Raw genomic sequence first — 17687 nt, forward strand, 5'->3', positions numbered from 1 at the left:
CACTGATGTATTCTACGACTAAGGTGAGACCTTGCCTCTCCATTGAAAAATGCATCCTGAAGGGTATCGTTATATGTCAGCAAGTGTAACGAGGCACCTTGCCCAAGGTCAGCCATAAGCGAGCTAAGAGGCTGCTTTGGGTCCACCGGTGTCCTGATTGGGATTAGGGTTTTTCCATGGGAATGAACGGAAGGTCCCCATTTAGATAGCTACACCAGTACTGTATGTGTGTGTGTTTGTGTGTGTGATGGAAACAGGGTTTTAAAGCCTTTTTCTCAGGTAAACTGTAGGGTTCCAGGTTAGTGATGGTTCCTTCAATATGCTCCCAGATGATTGAACTCCACCGCTCTGTGTCAAGGCGTGGCCTTGCAGCCAATAACCGGGTTTCCCCGGGTGTCTGTGTGCCCCTACCCCCACAGCGCCTCTCCAATGGCTCCCTGGAGTCAGCCGACGAGGCCAGCCAGGTGGTGGAGCTGCAGGAGCTGCTGGAGAAGCAGAACTTTGAACTGGCCCAGATGAAGGAGCGCATGTCCTCGCTGTCGTCTCGCGTGTCAGAAGTGGAGCAGGAGCTGGAGACAGCCCGCAAGGACCTCATCAAGTCCGAGGAGATGAACACCAAGTACCAGAGGGACATCAAAGAGGTGAGCGCCGGGGGGGGTTCAGCCTTATAGAAGGTGCCGGCAGGTCGGCGCATTCACAGGAGAAACATGTACGAACTGGCCCTAAATGCTTTATCATTTCTCCATCTAGAAATGTGCTATTTAAATATAATTTAAAGACAATAAAGGATATTTCTTTATTTCAAAAACTGCACTGAAATGATCCATTGAAATGCAATGATTTTTCAGCAATTCCACCACAAAATACTGGTCAATTCCACCTTCAGTTTTCTCCTAGAAGCCCCACTAAACCAGGTACCAAAATACAGCTTGAAAAGGCTTTTTCAGGCGGTTCAAAACAAAATCCTACAATCAGCAACAGGACCTTAACCGTGGACATGAAAGTGACGTCCCCACTCGTCAGGTCAGGGTGTACCCCAATAGCCGTCTCAAAAATCGTGAAATATATTGACTTGAAATGTTTTTGTTGTGAAAATAAAACATTCTGGCTTATTAAATCTAACCTGGGGAAATTTTCAGTTTTTACCTTCTGGTACCTTCTCACAGACATGCATAATAATGGGTTTATGTTGCACCCAAGCAGGGAAAATTGAAGGTATTTGTGTGTGATTGAAGCTGATGGGCTGTCTGGGTCCTGAAGTAAGCAGTGAATGCTGTTGATCATGGCAGATTTAACCATGATCCTCAACTAGGGACCATGTTCCTGTGAAGCCCTGGGATTGTGTGGATGCGGTATCTGCCCTGTTAGGCATACTGACAGTTAATGCCAGTCCAATTTGTAGTAGCGTCCGTGAAACACAGAAGCCTTTGCAGCCGCCCGTGTCCAACCTCGTCCCCGTGTTTAAATAGCTATTGATCAGCAGCGATTATGTCGGTTCCAGCTCGCCAGTTGCTCTGCTCATCTCTGTTGTTTTTTTCCACAGCTCAGTAATTAAAGTTGCTGATGCATCTCGCCTTCAGAAGCTGCAGAGTTCTGTTGTCGTTCTGAAAATATAGCTCATTGTAACACTAAATTAATTGGGGAAGACCCACGCAAAACCATTATGTTCAGTATATGGCAATGTGGTGGTCAACACTAGGTCAGCTTTTTACTGATTGAGCTGTTTGTTTTTGTTTCTGGATGTGATTGTGTGTGTGTGTGTGTGTGTGTGTGTGTGTGTGTGTGTGTGTGTGTGTGTGTGTGTGTGTGTGTGTGTGTGTGTGCGTGCCAGGCCATGTGTCAGAAGGAAGACATGGAGGAGCGCATTGTGACCCTGGAGAAACGCTACCTGAGCGCCCAGAGAGAGTCCACCTCCCTGCACGACATCAGCGACAAGCTGGAGAACGAGCTGGCTAACAAGGAGGCCATCCTCAGACAGGTCTCAGGAGCCTGGGAACGGCATGTCCCGTGTTTCCCAATCCGGTCCTCGTCAGACAGTCCACATTATTGCTCCCTCCCAGCTCCCTGCCAGACAGTCTACATTTTTGCTCCCTCCCAGCTCCCTATCAGACAGTCCACATTATTGCTCCCTCCCAGCTCCCTGTCAGACAGTCCACATTATTGCTCCCTCCCAGCTCCCTGCCAGACAGTCTACATTTTTGCTCCCTCCCAGCTCCCTATCAGACAGTCCACATTATTGCTCCCTCCCAGCTCCCTGTCAGACAGTCCACATTATTGCTCCCTCCCAGCTCCCTGCCAGACAGTCTACATTTTTGCTCCCTCCCAGCTCCCTATCAGACAGTCCACATTATTGCTCCCTCCCAGCTCCCTGCCAGACAGTCTACATTTTTGCTCCCTCCCAGCTCCCTATCAGACAGTCCACATTATTGCTCCCTCCCAGCTCCCTGTCAGACAGTCCACATTATTGCTCCCTCCCAGCTCCCTGCCAGACAGTCTACATTTTTGCTCCCTCCCAGCTCCCTATCAGACAGTCCACATTATTGCTCCCTCCCAGCTCCCTGTCAGACAGTCCACATTATTGCTCCCTCCCAGCTCCCTGCCAGAGCGTCTACATTTTTGCTCCCTCCCAGCTCCCTGCCACACAGTCCACATTATTGCTCCCTCCCAGCTCCCTGCCAGAGCGTCTACATTTTTGCTCCCTCCCAGCTCCCTGCCACACAGTCCACATTATTGCTCCCTCCCAGCTCCCTGCCAGACAGTCCACATTATTGTTTCCTCCCTGCCAGATAGTTCACATTTTTGCTCCCTGCCAGACAGTCCACGTTTTAGCTCCCTTCCTGCTTCATCAAACACACGGACTGTCTGCATGCCTCCTGAGGAGCTGGTTGGGAAACACTTCCATACATCGCACCCATGTGGTTCTCACCTCCTGTACACAGGAAGCCCAATCTCTGTGTCCTCAGCCTTTCTTTATTCACACTGCAGGCAGCCCGCAGTAAAAAAAAACATAACTTACTGCCCTGCTTTTAAAACAGCAGAGGGAGGTGCACCTGAATTCTGCTCGCCTATTGGGCGACTGGCAAACATCAAGAAGGTTTTGCCCCAGTGATGTCGCATCACCTCAGTTTGATGCAACTGGTTCTCATTCAGCCACGGCCCTTTCGACGGGAGCCGTGTGGCATGTGGAGCATGGTGACATTGCAGCACAGCCAGAGCTGTGTGGCAGTGTGGATTGGTTACTCCTTCTGCGTGGGTAAGAGGTGATCCCTGTATGACCTGCTGTGCTTTAAGCAGTCAGACCATGAAGAGAGGCTGGGTCACCCTGGGATGGGAAATATGTGGGGAAATGCATGGAAGCTTGTGCTTCTCCCGGATTGTATTGTACTCCAGTATGCATTATGTCAAAGCACAGGGCTGGGTGACAGACCTAGTTAACGACAGGCAGGCTGCAAGGGGAACTTACAAAAAGACAATGCATGCAGATAACGTGAGGTGAAGGCAGGTGAGAGACCCAGGGTTTGGTTATATCTGTGTAGAAAGTAGCCAGCTGGAGCTCACGAGCATGGAACCTGGTATGTGTAGGAATGTTTTGATCCTGATGTTCCATCATGACATTCACCTCAGCTTCTTTCGCAAGGCGGCCCAAATGAGAAATGCAGGCCACTCTGCATGGGTTCAGTTCATAATTCTAGTCCCTGCATGTCACATGGGGTCCTTTTACCAACATGCAATGTCTACAGACATCTGGCTGGACACTTATTTGTTTTGTTTTTTTACGTTGTGGATAAATTGTACAAACGACAGCTCATTTAGCCAGGATCACAATTATCTGAGGTCTGGCCTTGGAAGAACAGGTACCAGGAAAGGTTTAATGTGGCCTCTTAATTACCTCAAGTATACCGTGTGTTTGTGTGAGAGATCGGTGCGGGCTGAGTGACTGTCACCGCTGATAAACATCAGGGAAGACAATTATTCAGCTGCATAAATCAGTGGCTAGTCTCCCACCTGGAGAATTGCATCAGAGGCTTAAGTGCCAAACAAACAATGCATAATCCTGCATAGCAAAATGTTAGTGAAACTTTCCCTTTGAGTTAAATGGGGCAGCTATTTCAAGAGGGCAGGGAAGCTGTAAAAATCATTAATCTGTAAGACCTATAGTATCAACTGCCGGTAACATCAGAAAGTGGAAAGTGTTTATCACTGGAAGGGAAACTGGGACATAAAGGAGACTGGCTCATTCTTCTGTTCATCGCGCTCATGCCAGTGCTAGGAGTAGGGGAAGCTATAGAGTCATGCTGAGAGTCTTTAGAGGACGCCGACCTCCCAAGCTGATTCTGGGTCCCTGTCCCTGTCGTCCCCCCCCCCAACCCCCGATGCCTGCAGATGGAGGAGAAGAACCGGCAGCTGCAGGAGAGGCTGGAGCTGGCGGAGCAGAAGCTGCAGCAGACCATGAGGAAGGCGGAGACGCTGCCCGAGGTGGAGGCCGAGCTGGCCCAGAGGATAGCGGCCCTCACTAAGGTGGGCCCCGCCGGTGGGCCCCAGCGGCCCTTCAGGGGCCGTCTGAAATGCTGGAAGTGTCTCTGCCCCGCAGCAGACACCTGTTTGCTTTCCATCTCTGTAGGGCTGCAGTCTAACAGCCTTCGATTCCACCTGCCCGGCTCCCTGAATCGTCTTCATCTCAGCCAATAAGACTCCCTCTGGGCATTTTGTGGTGTAATCAGACCGGCTGTTTTAATACGGCCCTCCAGAGTGGGAACCAAATTGCCCGGCTTAAATTTTAGTTCCACCATATTGCTGATGTGTAGGTTCTGCGGTGGAATGTCACCACAAATAAATGAACAGGCCAACTGATACCCCAATCTGCTTCTTAAACCTGCTTTTAGTTCCAAACCAACCTTACTAATACCCTCACTGATGTGAAATTTTACCGTATCATCCCCCTTAGTCAAGCTAAATCACTAAGTCGTGTTTACATTTTAACCATTCCCTTGTGGTTTTTATTTATTTTTTTATTTATTTGTGATGATTTACTCAGCTCTGGGCATGGCTTGGTGGGCTGAGTTTAAAGTGAAAGTGCAGTTACCCTGGTATTTTCTTTCCATTTTTTCCCTTTTGTGTTCATATTATGGGATGTAGAAGACCAGAGTCTCATGCCTGCAGTGTTTTCTTGGCCATTAAATACGTTTTTAACAGCCGTCTGCTGTAGCACTCAAGGAAGGTAGGGTGGGTTCGTACCAGGATGTTTGAAATGTCTGCCAGGGGATTTCAGACAACTAGATTACTGACTGTATCCATGCAAATTCAATTCATTAGTCCTGGCCAGAGAATCTGCTAAGTGTAATAGCGTTAAGGTACAATAGCATCTGTCAAGATATAAATGAATAGCTGCCTACTAAATGCCTGTTAGCACTTAATAAAAATAAAAAAGTGTTATTCAACTTTCCGAACTCACCGGAATGTTGAATGGGTCATTCTTTTTTCTGTCCTAAGCGTTCATTTGTTGACTTATTTGCTCTATCCTTCCAGCTAATTGAACATGACATTTTAGCGTATGTTCGATAGGCTTTGAGTGTCTCTTCGAGAACTGGCTTCGTTTGATAATGGCCGTGCCTGAACCCTCTGCTGTTATCCTGTGCTGTGACGCTGTTAATCTACCCGGAGGACTGACTCTTTGATTTGTCCCTCTCCTTTTCTTTCGGCCGGTTAGTCCACCCCGAGCTCCTCTACCTCCCCCGATGATTATCAATATGTAATGGAAGCTAAACTGCAAGACATGAACTCCATACTTAGGAAGGTAGTTCCGCGGGTCTTTGCTCTCTTGCTCTCTCTCTCTCTCGCTCATTAGAATTCATCATCTTTCCTTTTTATCCCGTCGTAGCTGACCATTGCGCGGTTCTGGCTTAAGGGGGCGCTCTTCTCCTTTCTGTGTTGGAGGACAGCAGGCCTATGCTGGAGCTGTGGGGACATTGCATGTCTCAAGTGGCTGGTTTTCCCTGCTCATAGGTTCAGCCATAGTCTCTCTCTCTCTCTCTCTCTCTCTCCCTCTGTCATGAGTGGGCTGCTTTCCTTTTCTGCTTAGTTTGTAATTAGCTTTAGCGCAGCATAAAGTAGAGGCTTGGCTTACCTGTCTCATAGATGGTTATACGCACATCAGCCCAAGTCGCTAAATGGATTGGCCCATCCCTCCCTCCCTGCCCCACCCCACCTCCCCCCTCCCATTCCTGTGCTTGACAGGCAGAGGAGCGTCACGGGAGCATCGAGGAGAGCATGCGGCACCTGGAGTGCCAGCTGGAGGAGAAGAACCAGGAGCTGCAGAGGGTGAGTTGCTCCGGGAGGATCCCGCCCCTATCCGCCAATAGGCTAGTCCCGATTCGCACTCGTCGTGTGCCTTCATGCATGAAATTCTGCCCCGTGGTCCCGCCGGACGGCTGCAGGCTCGCCAGAGGGAGAAGATGAACGAGGAGCACAACAAGCGCCTGTCGGACACCGTGGACCGGCTGCTGACGGAATCCAACGAGCGACTGCAGCTCCACCTTAAGGAGAGAATGGCGGCCTTGGAGGAGAAGGTGATGGGATGTGACCTCACCAGCGTTTCACACGTCACTCCTGATCACCCTCGCCATTCAAATCGTGTTACGTCACTATTCTTGCTGCATTAAATTTAATGTATGTAGAGTACAGTACAATACAAAAGGCAATCAAAGCTGCTTATATGGAGAGTAAATATATATTAAGTCATCTGTAGTTGAACGTTAATAAATGATAACAAGGTGACCTCCGAAAATTTACCGATAGATGTTGGATGGCTAGAAGAACAACTTCTTAGTTCCCAAATCAGCCATTTCACCACCAGCTCACTTAAATAACTTATTTAAATCATGTGATGAGCTATTGATTAGCCAGACATGCTATGCTAATGGTCAAGTGAACAAATGCTGCAGCGACTTCATGAGTTTTGAAATGGCTAAGCTAACACAGTTCGACAGACGTACCATAGTTTTACATCAACATCCTTTAAGCATAATTTTCTGTTCGCAGTCACACACTTGTGAACAGTATTACATATCAGGTATTTAGTGGGAAAAAAAAACAGTTTTTATGTTTCCATTTCAGAATGTTTTAATACAAGATTCGGAAAACTACAGAAAACAGCTGGAAGATTCCCTCCATGAAAAAGTAGGTTTCTGAGGCATCTTGATATAAATGTCAAACACGTAACGTGGCTGATGGCTGCGCTCAGTTAATGACGTGCTAATTCTTGAACTTGTGTTATTAAAGTAATTTATAGCTGCAAAGATGCCTGAAAATATGAAAATGAGACTGAGGTGTGAATCCAGGCCTTTGTTTTGTTTATTTGCAATAGTCTCAGCTTGCGGAAGAGATGGAGAAGCTGAGGTCGGACCTGGATCAGTTCAGAATAAGGGCCGGATCGCTCACGGAACCAACCCTCTCACGGTACGGAAAACCGCAGGCAGAACCAATGGGTTTGGAGCTGTTTTCAGTAACAAAAGGGAGTCTACAACCCGCTGAGAATGTGCGCGTAAGATGGAGTTATTGATTTTGATTAGGTTGCAGTGACAGGGCAAGACATTCATATATTTAAATATCTAATGGTTGCAGCGAAAGCGTCGTAGAAGCTCAGTTTTGTGAGATCTGACTTTGTACCATTAACAGGACGCAAATATTCGCACTGCGATATTAACCATCTGTGAAATAACCTATTATTGGCTTGGCTTGTTGTCAGTACTAGCTATTCATCCATGTTTTGCCCAGCACTGGATTAAATGTAGATCAGCTAAATTCATAATTGCTCTCTATTAGTAAGTTCCAGTGTGACAGTGAGATATGTTAGATGGGGTGGGTGATGCGGCACTGGTGGCGTTGGCCTTTTGAGAGACTCCAGATGTCTGTAAACGTGGATGCTTATGTAATCTGTAATAAGATCGGTAAGCAGGTGCCGTCACTAATTACCCAGTTAACGTAAGTCAGGATCAACTATGGATCATTTACCCAGTGAGAGCTCTGCCAGATGTAGCCGAAGGACTGTGTACAGTATTCATGCACATTTTAATACGCTTGGCCTCCTACGAAACACCTTTCAGATATGCTTTATGAATTTGTACAGCTTTTATCATGTTGTTTTATTTACCCTTTTATTTGACACTTGTATTCAAAGCAACTTATAGTAGAGGGTAAGGCTACAATTTATATGTGCTCCCCAGGATTTGAACCCACAACCTTTACGTTTCTTAGCCCAGTGCTCTACCGGCGATATCATGGTATTAACTAACATGTTATGTGTCAAACACATAAAGCCGGGCGCACTTGCAGTCGGACATGCTGGCGCTAACCCTTCCCTGAATCCTCAGCAGTCCTTCATCAAGCCCTTGTGGTTCTTCTCTTCTCCGTTATCCCTGGAAGGGCCATTGAAACATATCTGTACGATTACAGCTTCGATTTTGTATTCATTTTGCATTTATTAATGCACATTTAGGGTTGTCCTAAATGTAATTTGGTTGTGTTACACAATGACTATAATGTGCTTGAATCTTGAATCTTGTTTCACTCCGCAGGTCTCACCTGGACGCCTCCACCGAGCTCCGGTTCTCCCTGGGCTCCCTGGCGGACACCCAGTCAGACCATTACAGGTCGACGAAGGTGATGCGGAGGCCCAGGAGAGGCAGGATGGGCCTCCGGTGCGAGGAGCATAGGGTACACATCTCTGATTAGCCGGGGGAGGATGGACTTGAATGGGGTTAGAGTGCAATACCTGCTTGGCCAGATAGGGGGCAGTAGAAAGCATCGATACAGCACAAACAGTAATACTGTTATAATGTAGATAATAGTCGATGCGCATTCTGTTCCTGCGAACTACAAATAATTTTATACCTGATGGTACATTTTTTTGTGTTTAGTGAATGTCGGGTAATCTTTGAAAAAAAAATAAAGCGCTTAATGTATTTCCGCTCTTTTATCACTGCAAAGTGGATGTGAGTAATTGGTATATTAAACACACAATGTCAGCTACATTTAATAACACAGGCCAAATCGCTGCCCCTCTGCTAGCATTTTTAAAGGGAAAGATTAATCGGCAGGGTGGTTAAAGGAGATCCTGTTCCATATTAGCATTCAAACCAGTGTCGAATGAGCTTCTGCTGTGTATTAGTGCAGCTCATTGCTGACTTTAGCATTAGCTTTTAATTAACCGCTCTCACTAGGGACCCCTTGAACGCTGAGAAGTTATCTGCAAATAAAGGATGTTTAAGAAACGTGCCCAGGATGCATGTTTCTTTTGATTACTCTCGGAGTGACTGAGGAATTTCAATATTCAGGTATATTGATGTGGATAATTTTAGAAAGTCTAAAATAGCTCTGCGTAATATTTCTTTGATGCGGCCACATTAAGGTTGGTTGGCGAGTACGGTTGATGGATCATGTTGTCAATCAGTGCAGTACACACAAGCCCCTCCTGTCTTCCCCCAGGCTAAGTCCCTTGGGGAGCAGGAATGGCGGAGCCAACAGCTGGGGGTCCTAGGCACCCATCATTTTGAGAGCGACACGGAGATATCAGACATCGACGACGACGACTCTGACACCATCTTCAGCTCCATGGATCTGCTGTCCCCTGGAGGCCACTCGGATGCCCAGACACTGGCCATGATGCTGCAGGAGCAGCTGGATGCCATCAACAAGGAGATCCGGTCAGTGTCCGCCGGAGCAGATCCTCAGAGCTAACATCAACATTGCAGATACATGTGCTGGCTGTTATCATGAAAGATCTATCACCAAGTTCCACACTATTAGAAACACCCAAATTTAAGACATTTAAGGTCTTAAATCCCTTTTTTTTTGCGACAAGGACATGTCGCAATTAGTAAGCCATTACGATGTCTGCTTTTCCGAAACGTTTACGCCGCCGTTTGTTGTAAATTGCCGTTTTATTGCCATATTAAGAACAGCAGGTCCATCCGGCCGTTGAGCCAAAACGCCGCTGATGATTCCAGGTTTACTGTGGCGAAATAAAAATTCATTAGCTGCTCTGCTTTTTCCCGTACGAACTCCTGTGGCCATTTAATATGCAAATTAAAGCTGAATGCAGATGTGCCAGGATGACTTGCAAGGGCACAGTGTGGGATGACGGTTCTCTCTTGCTAGCACCAGATTGTTAGGTCCTTCACCTTGGCTCTCGGTTTCTGAGTTAGTTATATACTGATTAACTAGCAGCGGCTCGGCAGTCTGAGTGACAGGAGGACACTGGTGTGACTGAAGTCTGTTACCAGCTGCCACTTCCATAGCGGGAGTGATTACAGTCACTCCCGAGGTCATCTGACGGTAGCAGGATTAGCAGATCTGCCTCTTAACTGTAATTCTTAGTACTAAAGCATCCTATCCGAAATCTGCATTTACAGCCATCAAGAACCCCTTATAATACACAAACACATGCCATATTTTTAATTTTCACATTCATTACAGCGTTAACAGCAGCATTCGAAATTAACACCCAGCTCACACCTGACAAACACTGGCTCCGTCATTGTGGGGGAGAGCAAAGTGCTGGGCAGGGCACCCTAGCCTCGCAATGTCATTGATAGATCCCATTTATCTACAGAATAATTATACTATATCAATATTGAAAGATGCTTTTAAAATTCTTAAAAAAAACACTCAGCTAGGATCTATCAATGTGTTTCATAGCCAGAATGTTGCTTCAGATTAGTTGTTAATTTTAAAGTGGTCTGTTTTAAACTGTTTTTTAATTATTATTATGTTAATGATGCATGAAGGAATGGCTAACCTGTGGTCGAGTCTGACCAGAATCCATTGGTCTTGTGGTTTCCATTTTCACATGAAATGCTTGTAGTTCGCTCACCAGCATCACTTGTCATTTCAGTATGGTTTTTGAAAGTGCAGAAACGAGGTGTTGATAGCAGTTTTGTTCACAATAATAATAATAAGGCATGTAAATACTGCTACTCACATGTACAGTGTCATGTGCTTTGGGATGAATGTAACATGTAGGAATTGTAGAGACACTATAGTGAAGCACCAAGCCCAAAACACTGCTAAACTCTGCTGGTTTTTCACGCATGGTTTGAATTTTCTGTTTTTCATGCAGGGAGCATATGTGCAATTCTGAGAATGCCAATAACATAAAAAATGAAAAAAAAAAAATTAAACGGTGATCCATTGCACTAGAAGAATATTTTGACCCAGAAAACCAATACAGAACCTAAAGAAATGTCTTTCTTAGTTCATTCGAAAGTGAGGCACCTCGTGTAGTTATCGGTAATAAACAAGCCTCCATCCCTTTGAGCTCCCTGCTTACTAAAAAACAAAGTGCCTAAATCAAGTGCCAGTATGTCGTGACTCCCTGTCAGGATCCCATGCAAATCAGACTGTCAAAGGGAAATTTCAGAACAGCGGGATCAATCCGCAGTGACGGATACAAAAAAACTGATTAACCATTTAACTTTGCTTGCTACCCTGCTAAGTGATCATATTGTGTTTATCATATTTCCTGGATGGGAATGCAGGAAGGATTGGGCAACTGCAGAAGATGCTAGATCTTGTGAACACAGTAACCCAAAAAGTATGTGATGGATTTTTTCAGTCTTCCCAGGAACATGATGACCTGGGACCTACTTCATTTGAGGACAAATCACACCAATACTGAAGCAGTGTCACTTAGTGGTGGCATATGAATGGGCAGCCACAGACGCAGATCTGTTAATCTTGATTACGTTGAGACAAGTCACACAAAGTCTGGCAAAGTCCAACAACATCTAGTTAATTCTAAGTCGAAGCTTCAGGGTGTGACAGCTATCCTCTCCTGTGTCCTTTCAGTGAAGCTCATATTGAATCACCGCTGTCAGATTGCATGCATCACACATGTAACCTCTTCCCTGTTGTCTTCCCCACCCTGTTGCTCCACCCCTTCCTATACCTCTCCCCAGGCTGATCCAGGAGGAGAAGGAGTCGACGGAGCTGAGAGCAGAGGAAATCGAGAACCGGGTGGCCAGTGTGAGCCTGGAGGGCCTCAACCTGGCCCGAGTGCACCACCCTGGAGCCTCCATCACTGCTTCGGCCACGGCCTCCTCACTGGCCAGCTCTTCCCCCCCCAGCGGACACTCCTCCCCTAAGCAGACCCCCCGCAGCCCTGCCCGGGACATGGAACGCATGGGTGTCATGACACTGGTATGCTGGCTCCTCACGCCTCCTCATGCTTATTTGAATACATGCAAATCCTGCCTCATGCTCCTAAAACCATTTACCTGTACTTGCACTGGAGATCTGCATGAGCCCTATACAGTACTTGCACTGGAGTTCTACATGACCTGTTTGAAAAACCATTCAGCTCACTTGAAATGGCACTTCTCTAGAGATCAGGAATCCTGGGAATGGAAAATACGGCTGAATGTTAAACATAACATATCAGCTGACATACATTGTGAAAATGGTATTCTCTGAGGGGTGTTTTATGATTGGAGTGTTTGTCATCCCCGTGTGATAATCACAGTCGGGACTCAGCCTTTCACTTCAACAGAACCAAGAGCACAGGAAGTTCTGAAGTGTGGTTTGTCGGTCCCTCTTGCGCCTTTTGTATGCATTGAGTTGTGCTCGATGTCACTGTTGACCTTCACCACTCTGTAAATATAGTAGATAATGGTGGGCCAGCTGCATGCAGCTCAGTTAGTTGCCACCTTGTGTGCACTGTTGTTCAAGATTACAGGTCTGTATTGATCACTTGATAACACAGGCATTCTAGTCACGGCGGCGTTTGTGTGGCTCCTTGTCAGAGGTGAACCTCCCAAATAAAACATGATTTTCCTGAGCAATTAAGCATCTTACGCACATTCGTTGACAAGGTAGCCATGCGTGTAGCGAGCAGCTACACAAATTAATGTGATCCTCAGTATAAAAGCATTATACAATGTACAGGAAAAATACTCATGATAGTTATGAAAAATGTCAATCCGTAAAGGGTATTTGACTGCTGTTTGATGGACCTCTGTGCAAAAGCACATATGTCATGTCTTCATGCTTGTTAAGGGCAATGCGTTGGGAAAATGAAGGCTGTCTTTCAGACAGTGGTGTTTGACTGCTCCTTTAGCAGCAAATGACTCTGGACACCAAGCTCATGTAGATCAGTGTTGGTGGGGAAGTTACTCACAAAAGTAACCCATTACAGACAGAGGTGGAAAGTTCAGGTCCAGAAAGTACTAATCCAGACCAAGTATTTGTTTCAACCAACCAGCTGAGCATAAAGAATCACAGAGTACTAAACTGGTTATTTGAAACAAAGCCTTGGTCTGGATTAGTACTTTCTGGACCTGAACTTTCCACCTCTGTCTCTAATGGGTTACTTTTGTGAGTAACTTCCCCAACACTGTGTACGATCCGGTTTCTGGCATTAGCACGTCCCCCCGCCAGTAGCCTGCAGATTTAACACCCCGGAAGCCGCTGTCCTGGAGCTTCTCTTTAATGCCTTTGTGCTAAAATTACCATCCGCTCCTTAGGGAGCTGCGACTGAAGGGAGCTGAGCATTTTATACTCTTAATTTAGAGGGTTTTTTTGCAGAGGAGAACTTCTGGAATTAATTAACATTGATTATGTGCGACGCAGTAGGGAATTTAATTTAGAAGTTGCGAAATCCTATGTGCTTTGCAAAGTTGTCCAGAGAATGTGGAAATGGAATTTGCTGATAGACCCATAATGCATGTTCAGTCATTTTTAAGAATAACTTAATTTAAGTTATTTAATTAATTTATTTATACTAAATCTTTGTTTATACTGGTATTTATTGTCATTTTTTTCTTTCCCTGTGTTTTCTCTCCAACCTCTTCTGCCATGAAGCCCAGTGATTTAAGAAAACACAGAAGAAAGGTATTCCTACTTGTAATGAGACTCACAGTCTCAAGCAGTGCCCTTGTATATATATTTAAAACAAGTTGTTTACATTTTGAAATGCTTAAATGATTTTTCGATTAAATATTTGCTAATATATATTCTGATGGTTATCATGTAAATATATTGTTTTATCATAAGCCTCAAATGTGAACTCATACCACTGCTGCAAGTATGGCTTTTATTATGGATGTTTGGGCTCAGACCAGTCGTGTCCATGTTGCAGTGTTCCTACACTCCCAGAATGCTCTGCTTTCGGCCACTTTTTCTCCCTCAGATAGCGGCAGTGGATGAGGATGGTCGAGAAGACAAGGCCACCATCAAGTGCGAAACGTCGCCACCTCCCACGCCCCGCCAAGTCCGAATGACCCACACGCTGCCCTCCTCCAGCCATAATGATACACGTGGGTAAGTCCTGGGGGCACAGCTAGAATCAAGGGTTAGGGTTAGGGTTAGGGTTAGCTGTATCTGCAGTGTTTGGTGACGTCATTCATGATTCGCCTGGAGAACCTCACCTTAGGTTTCTTCACTTAAACATTTTTACTCTGTCAGAGTAAACAAAACTTTGCTACTTTTCAAGATTATTTAGTATATGTTTAAAAAATCAGTTTAGAACAAGTTTACAGCCACTGTTTTTGCATTTTTGCTGTTTTAATCATTCCTAGATGACTTTGTGAATAATTTTTGAATGCCTATTAGGGGGCAGCATGGTGGTGCAGTGGTTAGGACTGTTGCCTCACACCTCTGGGACCCAGGTTCGAGTCTCCGCCTGGGTCACATGTGTGTGAAGTTTGCATGTTCTCCCCATGGGGTTTCCTCCGGGTACTCCGGTTTCCCCCCATAGTCCAAAGACATGCTGAGGCTCATTGGAGTTACTAAATTGTCCATAGGAGTGCGTGTGTGAGTGAATGGTGTGTGAATGTGCCCTGCCTCGTGCCCATTGCTTCCGGGATAGGCTCCGGACCCCCCGCGACCCAGTAGGATAAGCGGTTTGGATGGAAGGTCCCTGATGACAGTCCACATTTGTAGCACGACACCTGCACTTCGACCTTGTCCTTTGCTTAAGCCCTCGGCATCTGCTTGCAGCGTGGGCGCCGCCCTGGAGGTGGATGCTAGCGCCCTGAGCAGTGTTGCCAGCAGCCAGGACTCCCTCCACAAGCAGCCCAAGAAGAAAGGCATCAAATCCTCCATCGGCCGGCTCTTCGGCAAGAAAGAGAAGGCCCGACTGGGACAGCTGCACAAAGAGCTGGGCGGACTGGGCCAAGGTGAGGCTCCCAGAACACGTACTCGAAGCTGGCGTATACCCAGTACAGCTAGAAAGTACAGCTCATTTCTGTAATCTTTTCATTTTATGTGTGTGTCTCTTGAAGAGTGTCTGTCATGTCATCCCGGGAGAGCTAGTTTTCATAACTGTCTTTTGCAACAAGCCAACCTAAAGCCAACATGCTTATGCTTCCTGATTAGAAAACCCAAAGGAAATCTCGGCTGACAGATAACCTTGTCCGGAGAGCCTGTCCGGGGGGGGGGGTTCTCATTGGCTGCCAGTCGTGAACCTCCCAGGGAGCAATTAAGTTAGAAGGGGTGGTTCCTCTGTCACGGCCAATCACGGAGCCAGGCCCCCATGCATGTGGAATTAAAGGGTGTCAGAGGAACCCCTGAGAAACTGCTGACGAGCGTTTTCACACCGATACGGTAACAAGCGAGGTGTGATAGAGCCCGGCAGGTTCCATTACTCGCCTCCACCGACAAAGACGGGTCTATCTTTCCAGAAATAGAGCACCATTAATGACTAAACATGCCGGAATTAATCTGGGGGTGCAGGGCATTACATCAAATTCTTCTCCATTCAGTGGACTTAAATCCCTGTAGAAAAAGGAAGGTTTGCACATTTGTTACTGATGCTTGTGATAATCACATGCAAAACATGCATCCATCCTGTACTACAGCGGCATGTAAGTGAAGAACCTCCTTTTCTGTGGCAGTAGGTGCATCTGATCCAGAGCTGAGCGGTCAGGAAATGGCTCCAGGGAAGTTGGGCACCCAGGCTGAGAAGGACAGGAGGCTGAAGAAGAAGTAAGTGACCGAGACCTGCTGCCAGCCAGCCAGAACACTGTACATAGATGAGCTACAGAGGAGGGCTGCTCCTGCGTCTAACAGGAAGCCCACTGGACTGTCTAACAGGAAGCCCAACACTTTTTAGGTTCAATTCGCTGCAAGAGACTAGGTGCCCTTTAACTCCCATAAAGATTTATTAACAGCGCAATAGTACATCAGTCTATTTGCCTTGTAATGAGAAGCAGTTCGACTCGCGTACCTGGTGGAGCAGTGGAGCGTAGACCCTGCACCCCCCCCCCCCCCCTTTAATCAGCCACCTGCAGAAGCATGCTCTCCCTTCCTCCTCCTCCCTTTGTTTTTATTTTAAAGCACCAGAATTAAAACATACCTCCTAACTTAGCTGTCTGTTAATGCCTTTACTGTATTTACCAACCCCTTAATCGCACCAACACTTAGGACATGCTAACAGTCGGTATAATTTAAGCTGTTAGACGTGCTGCCGCTCTCCGGCCGAGCACCGGCTGCTTCACGTGATCAATGCGGGGTGGAATGAATAAACCCGGCCTTCCTGGGAGAAGTCGGCACGTACGGCTAAATATAGAGAGGGAAGAGAAACTGAACTATTGATTTCAGCAGAGATGCAGTCATCTCTGGTGGAGCTGCTGGTGAACGGGAACCTGTCACGCACGTCGTCCTTAAGCCGGCCGCCCGCTGGAGGTCAGAGGAACATTTCCAATGATGATCAATACACTGAACGTGTGTTTTTTCCTCAGTGAGGTCGTTGTCAGTTTTACCTCAAATATTAACCCCCCCCCCCCAAAGTAAGCCAAACAACAAGGTCTTAGCTTGATCCTGAATCAGTACCCTGGGTGAGAAGTTGAGTAGAGTTTTGTGGTCTTGCTGGACGGTGGCGACTCCTGTCCGGATCATAGCGCGCGTGCATCTTGGGGTGCTCCTGCTCGTGCCCGCGGGCCTGTGTTACGCACTCGCACCCCCCGGCGTTCCCGCGCTAAGCCTCTTCTTCATCCCCCCACAGTGTTTCCTCTGGCTCACCACCATGGCCGCGCCTGCGTGTCCTGCCGTCTCTCCCCTGCATGTCGTGTGAAGGGTCTTCAGGTGTTTGGACGTCCGGGTTCTTGCTTAACTTGTTGCTGGTGGTTCGTGTGAGAGAATGACAGATGCACGACGCTACCCATGCCCCCCCCCCCCCCCCCCCCCCATGACCAGCACTTGCATTTTGCCGTGCGTGCATGCGTGCCAACCGTGACCGTACTCGTTTAACACTGTGTGCTCTTCTCTCCAATCACCTCTCTCCCCCCCTCATCACATGACACTAACCAGCGGGTAAGTTGTGGGGTGAGCGGGAGGCTTCTGGGTGTCTCCACTGTCCAGGCCCATGTCTTTTCTTCCCCTCCTTATCTTGCTTTCTTTCCATTTCCTGTCCATAGTTCCTGGCACCCTGTGCATCCATGCTGATTAACCAGGCCGGAACGGTTCTGCTCTCCAATACCTGTTTTTGAAATCTGCCCTTCTTTTCAGTTTGTTTGCTTTAAATGGTGGTTTTCTTCTCCCTGTGGTGTGTGTGTGTGTGTGTGTGTGTTTATTACTATGTGGAGACCAGATTTCCCCACAATGTGATTAAAAACTTTATATCTAACCTTTTTGGTCTCCACAAGAATAACCTCAATTTTACAAAACCTGTGAATGCAATGAAAAAACAGTAAATA

At 46.8% G+C, this 17687-nt stretch overlaps 1 protein-coding gene across 6 annotated transcripts in view; it reads left to right on the forward strand.

The window, feature by feature from the left end:
• The window catches only part of ppfia2 (PTPRF interacting protein alpha 2), a 128528-nt gene that overhangs the window by 95944 nt on the left and 14897 nt on the right, over window positions 1-17687 (forward strand). For 5 of the 6 annotated variants that reach the window (XR_007397239.1, XR_007397234.1, XM_049010021.1 and 2 more), the window contains exons 7-20: window positions 420-641; window positions 1832-1978; window positions 4384-4518; window positions 6235-6318; window positions 6435-6566; window positions 7114-7176; window positions 7364-7455; window positions 8574-8712; window positions 9484-9701; window positions 11955-12195; window positions 13855-13884; window positions 14183-14313; window positions 14992-15170; window positions 15888-15978. Coding sequence is in view for 4 of the 6 variants with exons in the window: in XM_049010021.1 (XP_048865978.1) it covers window positions 420-641; window positions 1832-1978; window positions 4384-4518; window positions 6235-6318; window positions 6435-6566; window positions 7114-7176; window positions 7364-7455; window positions 8574-8712; window positions 9484-9701; window positions 11955-12195; window positions 13855-13884; window positions 14183-14313; window positions 14992-15170; window positions 15888-15978 (1904 nt within the window). In the remaining 2 variants the exon portion in view is untranslated. Of the gene's footprint in view, window positions 1-419; window positions 642-1831; window positions 1979-4383; window positions 4519-5707; window positions 5795-6234; window positions 6319-6434; window positions 6567-7113; window positions 7177-7363; window positions 7456-8573; window positions 8713-9483; window positions 9702-11954; window positions 12196-13854; window positions 13885-14182; window positions 14314-14991; window positions 15171-15887; window positions 15979-17687 lie in introns of all 6 variants that reach the window. The other variant, XM_049010054.1, reaches the window with a different exon arrangement.

The sequence above is a fragment of the Brienomyrus brachyistius genome, chromosome 1 (genome assembly GCF_023856365.1).
Source record: "Brienomyrus brachyistius isolate T26 chromosome 1, BBRACH_0.4, whole genome shotgun sequence".
In the NCBI taxonomy this organism is placed as follows: Eukaryota; Metazoa; Chordata; class Actinopteri; order Osteoglossiformes; family Mormyridae; genus Brienomyrus; species Brienomyrus brachyistius.